The sequence below is a fragment of the Anabrus simplex genome, chromosome X (assembly GCF_040414725.1).
Source record: "Anabrus simplex isolate iqAnaSimp1 chromosome X, ASM4041472v1, whole genome shotgun sequence".
Lineage (NCBI taxonomy): Eukaryota > Metazoa > Arthropoda > Insecta > Orthoptera > Tettigoniidae > Anabrus > Anabrus simplex.
In genome coordinates, this window is record NC_090279.1 from 194,074,211 (window position 1) to 194,087,194 (window position 12,984).

The following is a 12,984-nucleotide window of genomic DNA, read 5'->3' on the forward strand; positions in this document are numbered from 1 at the left end:
CTTATCTCAGCATTACCAGCTGATTCCGATTCGGTTCAACCTGGACCGTCCAGAAACACGGAGGAATTTATAGAAGGAATACCACCAATTGAGGACAGTAGACATAAAGGCATGTAATGTATTCTGACTTTTGCCCACATAACCGTCTAGATCATTTCCGTGCAGGGACATTCAGCTAGGTAGGCATATACTGTATTGTCTATTTATTTTTTTCGCGAGGAGACCGCGGGGCCCTTTGAAGTTCTGGGCCCCCCTGCATTGCAGGCCCTAGCGTTACGCCCCTGATTACGCTATAAAGCATTCGCTGCCTGACTGTAGTTTGACGAGTTCGCTATGCATTATTATTATTATTATTATTATTATTATTATTATTATTATTATTATTATTATTCCGTAATTGGTACTCCTAAGTCCTAGGGAAATTAATTTTTTGTCGGTGCCAGAATGTGTGTGATAGCGCACCTTACGGTAAACTCTTACCTTTCACTTGTCTTCCAGCCTAAACCATTGTTGATCGCGCGTCTCTCTTACGTTTTCTTTTATAATGGTGTTTGAGCGCCGAGGACCCACGTGTACCTTTAGTGATATTTTGTATTCACACCACTTTTATTACTTTCGTTTTTTCCACTAGTTTGCCGAAAAGTCAATAAGGAAGACATTGCAGACGCTCTAAAGGAACCACTAGACAGTAAAGCCCCATTCACAATGCAAACGTAATGTAACGTACACTTAAATGCGGCCATGTTATTTGATGGAACCATTCACAACGGACCTATGTAAACTTAACTGCGAATCTGTGAAATTAAGGGCTTGCAGACTCCAAGCTCTTGTGATTAATTTTACGTTAAGTCTAAGAACCAGCCAATCAGAGCAGACTAAACATTGTATTTTGTGCGCGATATAATGACAAATCTAACGGTAAATGGCGGGAGAGAAGATCGCAGCGCTGGTGACAGGGCGAATGACAATCCCCATCATAAATTAAAAAAAAGGTCTCTATATATTTGTTTACATTATGCCCAGGATTTTGATGACATGTCATCTTTTAACTGGTTTACAACAGACATTGCTAAATTGTACAGAAACCCTGATCATACTTCTTACATAGTAGAAATGCGAATGTATTAGATCTTTTTTGCCATTTTGTATTTTAGGTAATTTTCTAAAATTATACGACATTATTTGGTAATTTTATGGAATTTATTAGGCTATTTTATACTTTTTAACTCACTTTCTTACATGCTTGAGAATTTTGAAGCATTTACACATATTATCGCAACTTTAAGTGAGGATCAATACGAGGACTTGAGAATCTTCGCGAAGCTTTGACAATCTGGGGAGTAAAGAAATTTTGTTCACCCCTTACTTCTTGGAAATGTCCACATTTTCCTTGAAATGGGAAAAGGGCAAAAGCTTATTGTAATATCTATAACATAAATATAGGCTGTACCAACTCGATTAGTAAATTGATTGTAACATTTTAGTTTTAAATTTGTCATTTTTTAAAGTTTTTGGATCATTTTATTGGATTTTTGCTGTCATTTTATTGATCTTTTTTAAACATTTTTAGATCATCAAAATCCTGGCGCTGATTACGACAGACTAAACGATATCATACAAAAACATCTCATCGGAGTTTGATAGCTAGGCACATAGATGTTGGCGAAGGAGACCTAATGCCCGTTGCTCACGGTAAAATTTTCTGTCAAATTTATTGTACAATAATTTAATTTTATAAAATTTCTGTTGCTCACGGTCAAATTCAAGTTTTATAAAACCTTTGATAAAACTTTTCATAAAATAGAACATGTTCTATTCCGTAAAATTAATTTTACGAAACGAACCAATCAGCGAAGCTGACATAACGACGATGCTGGCGCTACGTCGTGAGAAGATTGTAAAGCTCGATTGTAAACAAACACTTCTTTCTAAAACGGCAGGATCCGGGTGGACTAAGGAAGCTGTTAGTGTTTTACTGGACGAACACCAGAAATACCCTTGTTTGTACAAAGTTAAAACGCCACTTTACCACAGCAGAAATGCAAGAAGAGAGGCAGAAAATACAAGCGCCGAATTCCTATATGAATGCTGGTCTTCTAACCTCAACTAATTTTCGACCAAGGACAGCAATCCTCTACCTTCCTCTCTTCTTTTGATCCAATCCTGAGTCCAGCATTTCCTGGCATTTCTTTTCTTCCTTTTTACCACTGTACAACATAAAAAGCAGCAAGTTTTGCTTTGTTTGTTGGAGCCATACTCTCAACACACTGTAAGTTGTGCCTTGATTTAAAAGTTTATCGAAATTTATCGATAGATGGCAGCACATACACATCTTAGTTCACAAGTGACTTCATAGATGGCCATCGTGATGCTTCCACAGATTTTATAAAATAATTTTACCGTGAGCAACACAACTTGTTTTCACCAAATTTTTATAAAATTAATTGTACAACAAATTTTACGAAACATTTTACCGTGAGCTATAGACATTACACTTTAGAAATGGGGACACAAATGGTAAGATAATGTCAAAACAGTTCAGGTTTCATCCGCATGTACAAAACGAAATGATGAGCGTCATTTCTTGCAGTAGATTACCGAAATCGTCCTCAGATAGTCTTCTTTGATTCAAGGGATGAACCCATCTTCTGCGCCGTGGTTTAACTTCGCCTTTCCAGTACACAGCTCTCAGAAACAAAGCAAGAGATGTTTGAAGTAACACGAATTCCTAGTTAGCACGTTGTTTGATTCCATCGTGGCATTAACATATTAAAATGCGAGATAGCCTCAAACCCGACTTCCGTGCTAAATAGCATGACAGTGTTTTTTGATTGGCTGCTGTGTTCAAGTTACGTCCCTCTATTGTGGATACCACGTATTTTAACGGTAATTTTACGGTTGCGTTACGTCGTTAATTTTACGGTTACGTCTGCATTGTGAATGGAGTTTGATATGGATGACGTAACTGGCAGTGGCTGAGACTGTTTTTGGTTAACTGCCTTGGCTCCCTAGCCTTTCATACTACTATCATCATCAGCACTCATTATTTTGAGTATAAACTTCGCTAAAGACAATCTTTCGTAAGAAATGCTCGTAGAAATGTTCATACTGAAGTTTAACAGTAGCCTACATTTGATGTATATCTTTGAAGAACTACCTATTTTGTGTTTAAATGAACATTTTCAATTGTATGACTAAATATGTACAGTTGGTAGTCTAAATATTATGTTGTGTATGTATGCATATCACATTTTAAGTTTTCCGTTCTCCATTATCTTTCCCTATAACTTCTGCAGAAGATAACCGGAAGTAATGGCATATATTCTGCAAACTTATAATAAACCCTCATTAAATGTAAAATTTTAAAATCTCACCAAGTGGTTTCCTTTTATACTAAATAAAATAAAAAGTTATTTGGAACCAGTTGACCCAAGTGTACCTTGCGTGTTACATAATTTAGGTGTACCAGCTGGATATTATTATTATTATTATTATTATTATTATTATTATTATTATTATTATTATTATTATTATTATTAAGAGCCTCCATGGCTTAGGCGGTAGCGGGCCGACCTGTCACCGCTGGATTCCGTGGTTCAAATCCCGGTCAATCCATGTGAGATTTGTGCTGGACAAAGCGAAGACGGTACAGGTTTTTCTCCGGCTACTCCAAGTTTCCCTGTCATCTTCCATTCCAGCAATACTCTCCAATATAATCTCATTTCAGCTGTCATTTATTAATCATTGTCCCAGAGGAGTGCAACAGACTTCGGCAGCCGGCACAATTCCTATCCTCACCGCTAGATGGAGGACTTCATTCATTCCATTTTAAAAAATTTGCTTGACGTCGCACCGACACAGATAGGTCTTATGGCGACGATGCGAGAGGAAAGGTATAGGAGTGGGAAGGAAGAGGCCGTGGCCTTAAAGGTACAGCCATTTGCCTGGTGTGAAAATGGAAAACTACGGAAAACCATCTTCAGGCTGCCGTCAGTGGGGTTCGAACCCACTCTCTCTCGAATGCAAACTCACAGCTGCGCGCCCCTAACCGCACGGCCATTTTATTATTATTATTAACCTACGTGTAGATGTAAATTACCTGGCGGCTCTTATATGTTGAAATAAAGGCGAAAACATTTTTCTCCGTCTAAGGGCCCCAAGTAGCTACTGTAAATTCACCCCTGGATGAGAGTACCGGTAATGGGAATCGAACCTGCAATCTAGACTACCAGAAACAAAGTTTGCTTCTCAGCTAGTTCTGATCGAAATACACACACCTGGCTCCTTCCCTTGAACCAGGAGAGTACTGTAACATCGTTCACGTAATCCTTCCTTTTTTCCCTGACTGACTCAACAGCATGATGCAGTGGTGTAGTCTATTCACAATGTGAAGAGAATGAATGAGCCTGACAGTTGTGCAATCGGAAGCGGCGACGTGTCTTCAGCTGCCATCTACAGTGTTCCTCGGTAAACATAAACAACGTAGCATCGTGTGTAGGCGCGCGCAGGGGGGCAGTGTGTGAACGTTGAGAAGAAAGTGTTTCCTTGTTACCTCCTGTCATAGCAAGGTGAGTGGAATTTTCTGATGTTAACTTCATTCTCTATAACTAGAGTTGTTATTTTTCAAGCAGCTGTTTAAGGAAGACAAGTTAGATTTCTATTCTGTTAAGAGACGATTGCTGTATCACGCCCAACAAGCAGTAGCACCAACGTGTGTTATCGAAAATTACTAGGTTATGTTGATGATATAAAAAGCTTTAAAGCTACCCAGTTCTTTCTTTTAAACCATTCTTGAATTTATCGGTGTTTTGGGAGAGAAGTATACTGCTGCGGGATGTTACATACAGTGAGATTTTGTATCCTACAGTGAATGTAACGTACTTCCTTTAGTAGCGGCAGATGTAACGGAATGCTGCTAAAAACACAGCGGGAGGCAGCAAAGGTGATGGGAGGCTTAGTTCATTTAAACAAATAAGTAAATGTTCTCCAGATTAGCTCAGTCAGTTGAACTGTTCACAAAAAATTCAGTACGTTTTAAATACTTTTAGTCGTTAATTTAATTTGGTGGCGCATCCCTTGTAAGGCAGACCTTCTGCCTAGAGTGGGTGGTATCTGCCGTGTGTGGGAAAACGGCATGCCAGTTAACAGTGGCGTGGATAAGGGGAATATACATTAATAATTTTATTATTTTCCGCCTCTGTGGTGTAGTGGTTAGTGTGATTAGTTGCCACTCTCGGAGGCCCAAGTTTGATTCCCATCTCTGCCATCATCTGTGTGTGCCACCTATCTCCCGCAGTAGCGCCGTCTTTGGAAGGGGGTAAGGAGTTCTTTGTCCCCCCAAAAATGATCTTAGGGGGCAGAGAGTAATTTTGCCCCCCCCCCTCCGCCCCCCAAAAAACATTAAAACGTAGAGTTAGGTAATCTTCGAAGGCCGCTAAGCCCCTTAGCTGAGTCTTGAGAAGGTGGTAGATGGTTTTATATCAAGGAAATAGATTAGAAAGCAGGCATTCCTTCAGAGAACTACACTTCCCAATGGAGACTGTTCAGGCGGTACAACTGCTTTTCACATTTCGTATCATGAAATGGAAAATGTACAATAACAGGACATTTATTTTAAAAATGCATTTATGAAGCAAGTTCTAAGTTTTTTAGTCGTGATTATTTTTGATAGCTTCGTACATAAAACATTCCTTCAAAATATTTACTTACGAATCAGATTCTGTTTTTCTGTTTAATTGCGAATATTATTGAAAACTCCGTTCATCAGGTCCGTTCAAAACTACATTTGAGAAACAAGCTTTATTACTGTTCTGTTTTTCCTGTTTGTGAATGCTGTTATTACATAGGAGGGGCTGGCTGGCCGAGGCGGTAAAGGCGTGCTCGGTTCGCCCGGAAGGACGTGGGTTCGAATCCCCAAAACGAGATTTCCACTTCCGGAGGTGCATATGACCTTGAGGTTCACTCAGCCTACACCAAAAATGAGTACCAGGTTAATTCCTGGGGGGCAAAGGCGGCCGTGCGTAGAGCTAACCACTCTACCCCGTCACGTGCCGCGGTTAACAATGGTGGAAGCCTTTACCTTCCACTCCTCCGAGGGCCTTCATGGCCTGTACGGAGGTGACTTTGTCTTTGTTTGTTATTACTAGAGCCCGGATTTTTATGCATTAATAGGTTAGAATGCAAATTTACTGAAGCGAGTAGCAAGTATAATCTACCTTCACAACAATTATGCTATGGGGTTTTCATAAACAGGAGGGGTACGGCCCATCAGAACCCCTATAATTTATGTTACTCTTGCTACATTATGGAAGAGCGGGTGGCCGACACTTTCTACCAACTGAATTAGTTTGCAATCTAACCTGTTACTGCATAAAAATCCGGGCTTTAGTTATTACATAGGAATGTTTACATTAATAGTTGCTCCTCATGTGTTCATGTTAATCGTGCCCCCCTTCCCAATAATTACCCTAAGTCCTTGCGCTTGATCTCCGAAGAGATAGTTGGTTTGTGAATTACCGATACCGGTGCGCCTTTGCGCTCCTCACTTGGTCTGTGTGTGTGAAATGTTTTTTTTTTAGTAATAGTTGACGAGACTGGCACAGCAAACAATGCGGTTCAGTATGTGGCACAGTGGCGCAAGGCTTTCAGTTTCGGGAGTGTCCGAGGACAAGTACGGCTCGCCAGATGAAGGTCTTTAGATTTGACGCCAATAGGCGACCTGCGCGTCGTGATGAGGGTGAAATGGTGATTAAGACGACCCATACACCCAGCCCTTGTGCCAGTGAAATTAACCAATTTAGGTTAAAATTCCCGACCCTGCCGGGAATCGAACCCGGGGCCCCTGTGACCAAAGGCCAGCACGCTAACCATTTAGCCATGGAACCGGACACCGTAAACATTTATCCTTCTTTTCCGCATAGTATCTGAGAGTTTTTCAATTTCCTTGTAGTGTGTTTCATTCTTGATGCACCGAGCTCGATAGCTCCAGTCGCTTAAGTGCGGCCAGCACCCGGTATTCTGAAGTTAGTGGGTTCGAATCCCACTGTTGGCAGCCCTGAAGATTGTTTTCCGTGGTTTCCCATTTTACACCAGGCAAATGCTGGGGCTGTACATTAATTAAGGCCACGGCCGTTTCCTTTCCACTCATAGCTTTTTCCTGTCCCATCGTCGCCGTAAGATCTATCTGTGTCGGTGCGACGTAAAGCAACTTGTAAAATAAACAATTAAAAAGCCATTCTTGATGTATATTATATTATCCTGAAATTTTGGTCCTTTGGTCTTTCTTAAAAGGGGCTGCCTGGCCGAGGCGGTAAAGGCGTGCTCGGTTCGCCCGGAAGGACGTGGGTTCGAATCCCCGTCAGAAAGTCGTAAAATTTAAGAAATGAGATTTCCACTTCCGGAGGTGCATATGGCCCTGAGGTTCACTCAGCCTACACCAAAAATGAGTACCAGGTTAATTCCTGGGGGCAAAGGCGGCCGGGCGTAAAGCTAACCACTCTACCCCATCACGTGCCGAGGTTAACAATGGTGGAAGCCTTTACCTTCCACTCCTCCAAGGGCTTCATGGCCTGTACGGAGATGACTTTGCTTTGCTTTGGTCTTTCATAAAACGTTCCTTTGTTTTAGGTCCAGTTTCTCCATCTGGCCTTTGAAATTCGTGTTTAGTGTTTCTGCTGCGCATAGTGCTTCTGGTTTAATCACTGTTTTGTAATGTTGAATTTTGGGCCCCCATGAAAGGGATTTCTTGTTGTATCTATCTTTAGTTAGTTGGAAGTCCAGTTCAAGTTTATTTTTCCTGGATTCCATTGCTTTACAATTCACAGCATTCCAACTAATCCATTCTCCGAGATATTTGAATTCTTTTACTATTTCGATCTTTTGTTCTTGGACTTCGAGGTATTTATATGGGTGTTTGTTATTTTACCAATATAGTTGGTCCGTTATTGGACATTATAAATTTTCCAGCTCACTCATTCCTGGTTGCCAGCGTTTCGCCCCAGTGTCCTAAGCTGGGCTCATCAGTTGGTAAATAGCACACCCACCAAGACGCATGGCTAGTGCATACCGTGGAGGCCACTGCGTAGGCTACTTGGAGCCACCGGCGGTGCCAATGCACTATGAGAGACTTTGTCTCATTTTCAAAATTTGATGTTTGCCTGGCCATCAGGAATGAGTTAGGTGGAAAATTTATAATGTCCAATAACGGACCAACTATATTGGTATTATAAATTTAGTCATTCGGAACAAATATTGCAGGTTCCCTATGGGAATCAACATCCTTATCATTGTTTGTTGTCATGATTTATTTGTTTCGAAAGAGATGTGGAGATCTTGTTTCTCTTGTTCAAGGATTTGTTTGTTGCTTTGTACCTTCATTGTTTAAGGAAACAAGGCCGTATCATCTGCAAAAGCAATAAAATTGATTTTAAGGTTCTTCTTTTTGCAAACCAGTCTAATTCCACTGTTTATATTTTTGTTCCATTCTCTTGCTACTTTCTCAAGCGTACAGTTGAACAACAACGGTGCGAGCCCATCCCCCTGTGGTACTCCCGATCTTATTTCGAACGAATCTGATAGTTCACCCATGAATTTAACTTTCGAAAACCTACTTGTGATCGTCGCTTTTATGATATTAGTTGTTTTTAATCCGGCTGCTTAGTTGAATGGAGAGCGTACTGGTCTTCGGTTCAGATGGCCCCGGCTTCGAATCCCGGCCGGGCTGCGGATTTTAACTGCATGTGGTTAATTTCTCTAGGATAAACACTGGATGCCTTAGCGATTCGTCAATGGCAATTATTATTGTGAAAATGTACTGATGAAACTTAATACCGTACTAAAAATAAACAAATCTTTATGAAAGAATAAAGAAAAAGCCTAATCATACCTCCAGAGATGGATGACAACCTCGAGTTCCACCTGTTTGGCCACCAAGAGGCTCTCCTTATTGGCCGGCGAGTACCACGTTCCATTCGCTAAAGTCATGGCGAGCAGGGATGTCGCTGTGTGGTTCCCCCAGCCCCAGTCGGATTCGCGTCTGTGCCACAACCAGTCCAAGGCGCGGTGTGTGCCGACATCGGTAGCCACAAGGTGCGCAGGGGGCCGTGAATCTGGAAACAAAATACATCCGTCCATTACGCTATTATCGGTCAAGGCCAAACAATACATCAGGAGATATTAAAAAAAATGTCGTATTGCTGGGAATCATCTGAAAGTTTGCGTAATTTCGTTTAGGGCCATTAGAGACCACGTCAAGTAACTATAAGGCATTTCTGGAAGCCTTTTTTGCAGCCCAAAAACGTTGCATTCTTTCTCTGACCACTTGTCTTCTCTTTTCTGTCCAGCCGTGTTCTGCTAATAATAATAATAATAATAATAATAATAATAATAATAATAATAATAATAATAATAATAATAATAATAATAATAATAATAATAGAAATAAATGATATAAGAGAAGAAACTATGTGGAGAGAAATTTTTAGAACGAGGATAGTAAGTATGGAAGGATTCCAAGGAAGATTGAACAAGAAGTCTGGTGCGAAGTGGTCCGAGGACAGAAGGAAACAGCATAGTGAAAGGATGAAAGAATACTGGAAGGAGCGGAAGAGGAAACAACAAAGTATGAAGAACTTGATTGAAATTGGCACGAAAGAATGGAGGCCAGCTTTCTCTGCCTGTTCTTTCAGCATCTTTATTTTTTCCACAGATGTATCTAAGTCTTTTTTATTTATTTATTTATTTATTTATTTATTTATTTATTTATTTATTTATTTATTTATTTATTTATTTATTTGTTTGTTTGTTTGTTTGTTTGTTTGTTTGTTCATTTAGTTATACCTTCAACAGAGTTTAAGCTCTAATCACAGAAGGCGTATATTTCATTGTATTAAATTATTACAGATTTAACAAAAGAAAGAAACGAAAAACATACACACTATAACACAAACAACAAAACAATCAGATTGTTCCATATACACTGAATGCCTTTATTGAACATACTGTACTTAAGTCACACTATAGCTCAGATATAACTATACATATTCACACATACGGACAAGATAACGTTCTGTAGTTGATAACATATCTTGTAATCAGATGTGAACTTTATTTAGAGTTTTACAATGGTAACTCTTGAAACCTTAATATAATTATGTCGATAAAGCAGAGTTGAAGTCTAAACTGGTTTTTTTTTTTTTTTTGCTAGTTGCTTTACGTCGCACCGACACAGATAGGTCTTGTGGCGACGATGGGACAGGAGTGGGAAGGAAGCGGCCGTGGCCTTAATTAAGGTACAGCCTCAGCATTTGCCTGGTGTGAAAATGGGAAACCACGGAAAACCATCTTCAGGGCTGCCGACAGTGGGGTTCGAACCTCTAAACCTCTAAACTGTTGTTGGCTTTGTCGAGTTTATTATACATAGACACATTCTTGCTAATGGTAAATGTATATAATATACTGTTTTTGACAGTTTGCAGACTAACAGATCTCGATTTCGTAAGTTTCCTGCTCAGGCGTTAAAATTAATCTGTTGCAAGAAGCCCCTGTTGTCCAGCATTCCATTAAACTATTTTATACAAAAACATCTGGTGTACGGTTCGAACCCCACTGTCGGCAGCCCTGAAAATGGTTTTCCGTGGTTTCCCATTTTCACACCAGGCAAATGATGGGGCTGTATTTTAATTAAGGCCACGGCAGCTTCCTTCCCACTCCTAGTCTTTCCCTGTCCCATCGTCGCCGTAAGACCTATCTGTGTCGGTGCGACGTAAAGCAACTAGAAAACAAAAAACGGTTTCGCGCTTCGCTGCCAAGCTAACGTAATTGAATTCATCCAGTAGTTGACTGCGTCCGCCTCTGTGGTGTAGTGGTTAGCGTGATTAGCTGCCACCCCCGGAGGTCCGGGTTCGATTCCCGGCTCTGCCACGAAATTTGAAAAGTGGTACGAGGGTTGGAACGGGGTCCGCTCAGCCTCGTGAGGTCAACTGAGTAGAGGTGGGTTCGATTCCCACCTCAGCCATCCTGGAAGTGGTTTTCCGTGGTTTCCCACTTCTCCTCCAGGTAAATGCCGGGATGGTACCTAACTTAAGGCCACGGCCGCTTCCTTCCCTCTCCCTTGCCTGTCCCATCCAATCGCCCCATCCCTCCACAAGGCCCCTGTTCAGCATAGCAGGTGAGGCCGCCTGGGCGAGGTACTGGTCATTCTCCCCAGTTGTATCCCCCGACCCAAAGTCTGAAACTCCAGGACACTGCCCTTGAGGCGGTAGAGGTGGGATCCCTCGCTTAGTCCGAGGGAAAAACCAATCCTGGAGGATAAACAGATTAAGAAGAAGAAGAAGAAGAAGAAGAAGAAGAAGAAGAAGAAGAAGAAGAAGAAGAAGAAGAAGTTGACTGCAAAGCTCAACCTACTGTAAATTGTAGTATTAAGCATCTCAATTATTTAAAGTACAGTACGTGTGACTTTTTATATGACAGCGTTGTATTGTTAAGCTAGTAGTAAGCTCAATCCATAGTATTGTACCCTCCCACCTGGGCGACTGCCTTAAATGTACATCACTGGTGGATTGATTGATTGATTGATTAGTAAGGAATGATTTACGAGAAAATTCAGTTGTGGTCGCCTTCATTAACATATTAATGGGCTACACCTTTCACGCGTAAGTTGGCGTCTAGGGAAGTTATGTTCGTCAGGAATTTGAATTGAATTTCGTATGGCCTCAGCTACCGTGTGCAGACATTTCGATTTGACGCCATCTGGCTGTCTGCTCGTCAATTTCGACGTTCCGTTTTACTCTAGGCCCACTAGATGGCAGACAGAGTAAACCGGATCTCTTTTGGGCGTCTATGGCTGAGATTTAATTAATTTTGTCGGGTAAATACCAAATGTATCACCAGAGATCTTTTACATGCCGACATCGTACGACATGGAGTGTCGAGTGGCCTTTTTTTCGCCCTTCAAAAATCCGACTACCTCTGCCGGGTTTGAACCCGCTGTCTTGGGATGCGGAGGCCGACACTCTACCACGGATCCACAGAGACAGCTATGTTCGTCATCATTTGTGCCAAGTCGTTGCTCGTTTGTTAACAGTCCAGCTGAAGAATAAGCGCGCGCGCCATTCTACGAGAAAGCGTTTGGAGACTACAGTTGTATTGTTGAGGGTGCTAAGCGTGCCCAGCCATATTTGAGAACAGCTGTGAGCTGTAGTTTATTTATTCGGCCATTTCCTTTATCATCGTCATCGTATTTTATTTATGTTCCGTGCTTCTATCTTTTTAATTTGCCGGGCTGAGTGGCTCAGACGGTTGAGGCGTTGGCCTTCTGGCCCCATCTTAGCAGGTTCGCTCCAGGCTCAGTCCGGTGGTAATGTCGGTAAATTTACGGGCACGTAAAAGAACTCCTGCGGGACAAAATTCCGGCACCTCAGCGTATCCGATAACCGGCAAAAGTAGTTAGTGGGAAGTAAACTGCTTGCTGCTCGATGGTGCTTGTTGTCTAAAGGGTCCTAACATCTACTGTAGGTCATCAGCCCAATTTATATATTAGGAGAGTTTTCTAAAAACAGATTTGGCAAATCCGACCGTCCAGTCTATTGGACCCATTTGCTTCTTTTTTTTCTTTTATTCCCTCCGGAATTACCTGCCGGTGAATCATGAGACATTGGTAGGTTTCTCCTAAGTTCAGCCAACTTTGAGTAATCATAAAATCAGATCATAATGATCACTCCAATAATTGCGGGCAATACATTCCTTGCAGGTTGCTAAGCAACCAGCACTTCTATGTATTAATATTCGATATACTGTATGTCAGGGCCTCTCAGGGTGAATGCGCTTGGTGCATGCACTGTGCACGGTGGGAAAACACGACTTCCCTTGGTTGACCAGAGTACAGACCCCCCACTCCTCGATTTGGAGCAATAGCGCTTAAGGCCACCACACACAGAAAGCTAGGCTTAGCTAAGCTAAGCTACGCGGTGTTGTAAAAAATATCGC

General features: G+C 41.4%; 2 protein-coding genes across 2 annotated transcripts in view; one reads left to right on the plus strand and one right to left on the minus strand.

Moving 5' to 3' along the window:
* LOC136886420 (uncharacterized protein CG3556) overlaps positions 1 to 8,987 on the minus strand; it is a 66,929-nt gene extending 57,942 nt beyond the window's left edge. Inside the window, exon 1 of the mRNA XM_067159193.2 lies at positions 8,885 to 8,987. Coding sequence (XP_067015294.1) covers positions 8,885 to 8,982 — 98 coding nt within the window. The 5' untranslated portion in view covers positions 8,983 to 8,987. The remainder of the gene's footprint in view (positions 1 to 8,884) is intronic.
* Positions 4,470 to 12,984, plus strand: part of LOC136886422 (uncharacterized) — a 72,071-nt gene continuing 63,556 nt past the window's right edge. The window contains exon 1 of the mRNA XM_067159195.2: positions 4,470 to 4,568. The gene's annotated coding sequence lies outside the window, so the exon portion shown is untranslated. The remainder of the gene's footprint in view (positions 4,569 to 12,984) is intronic.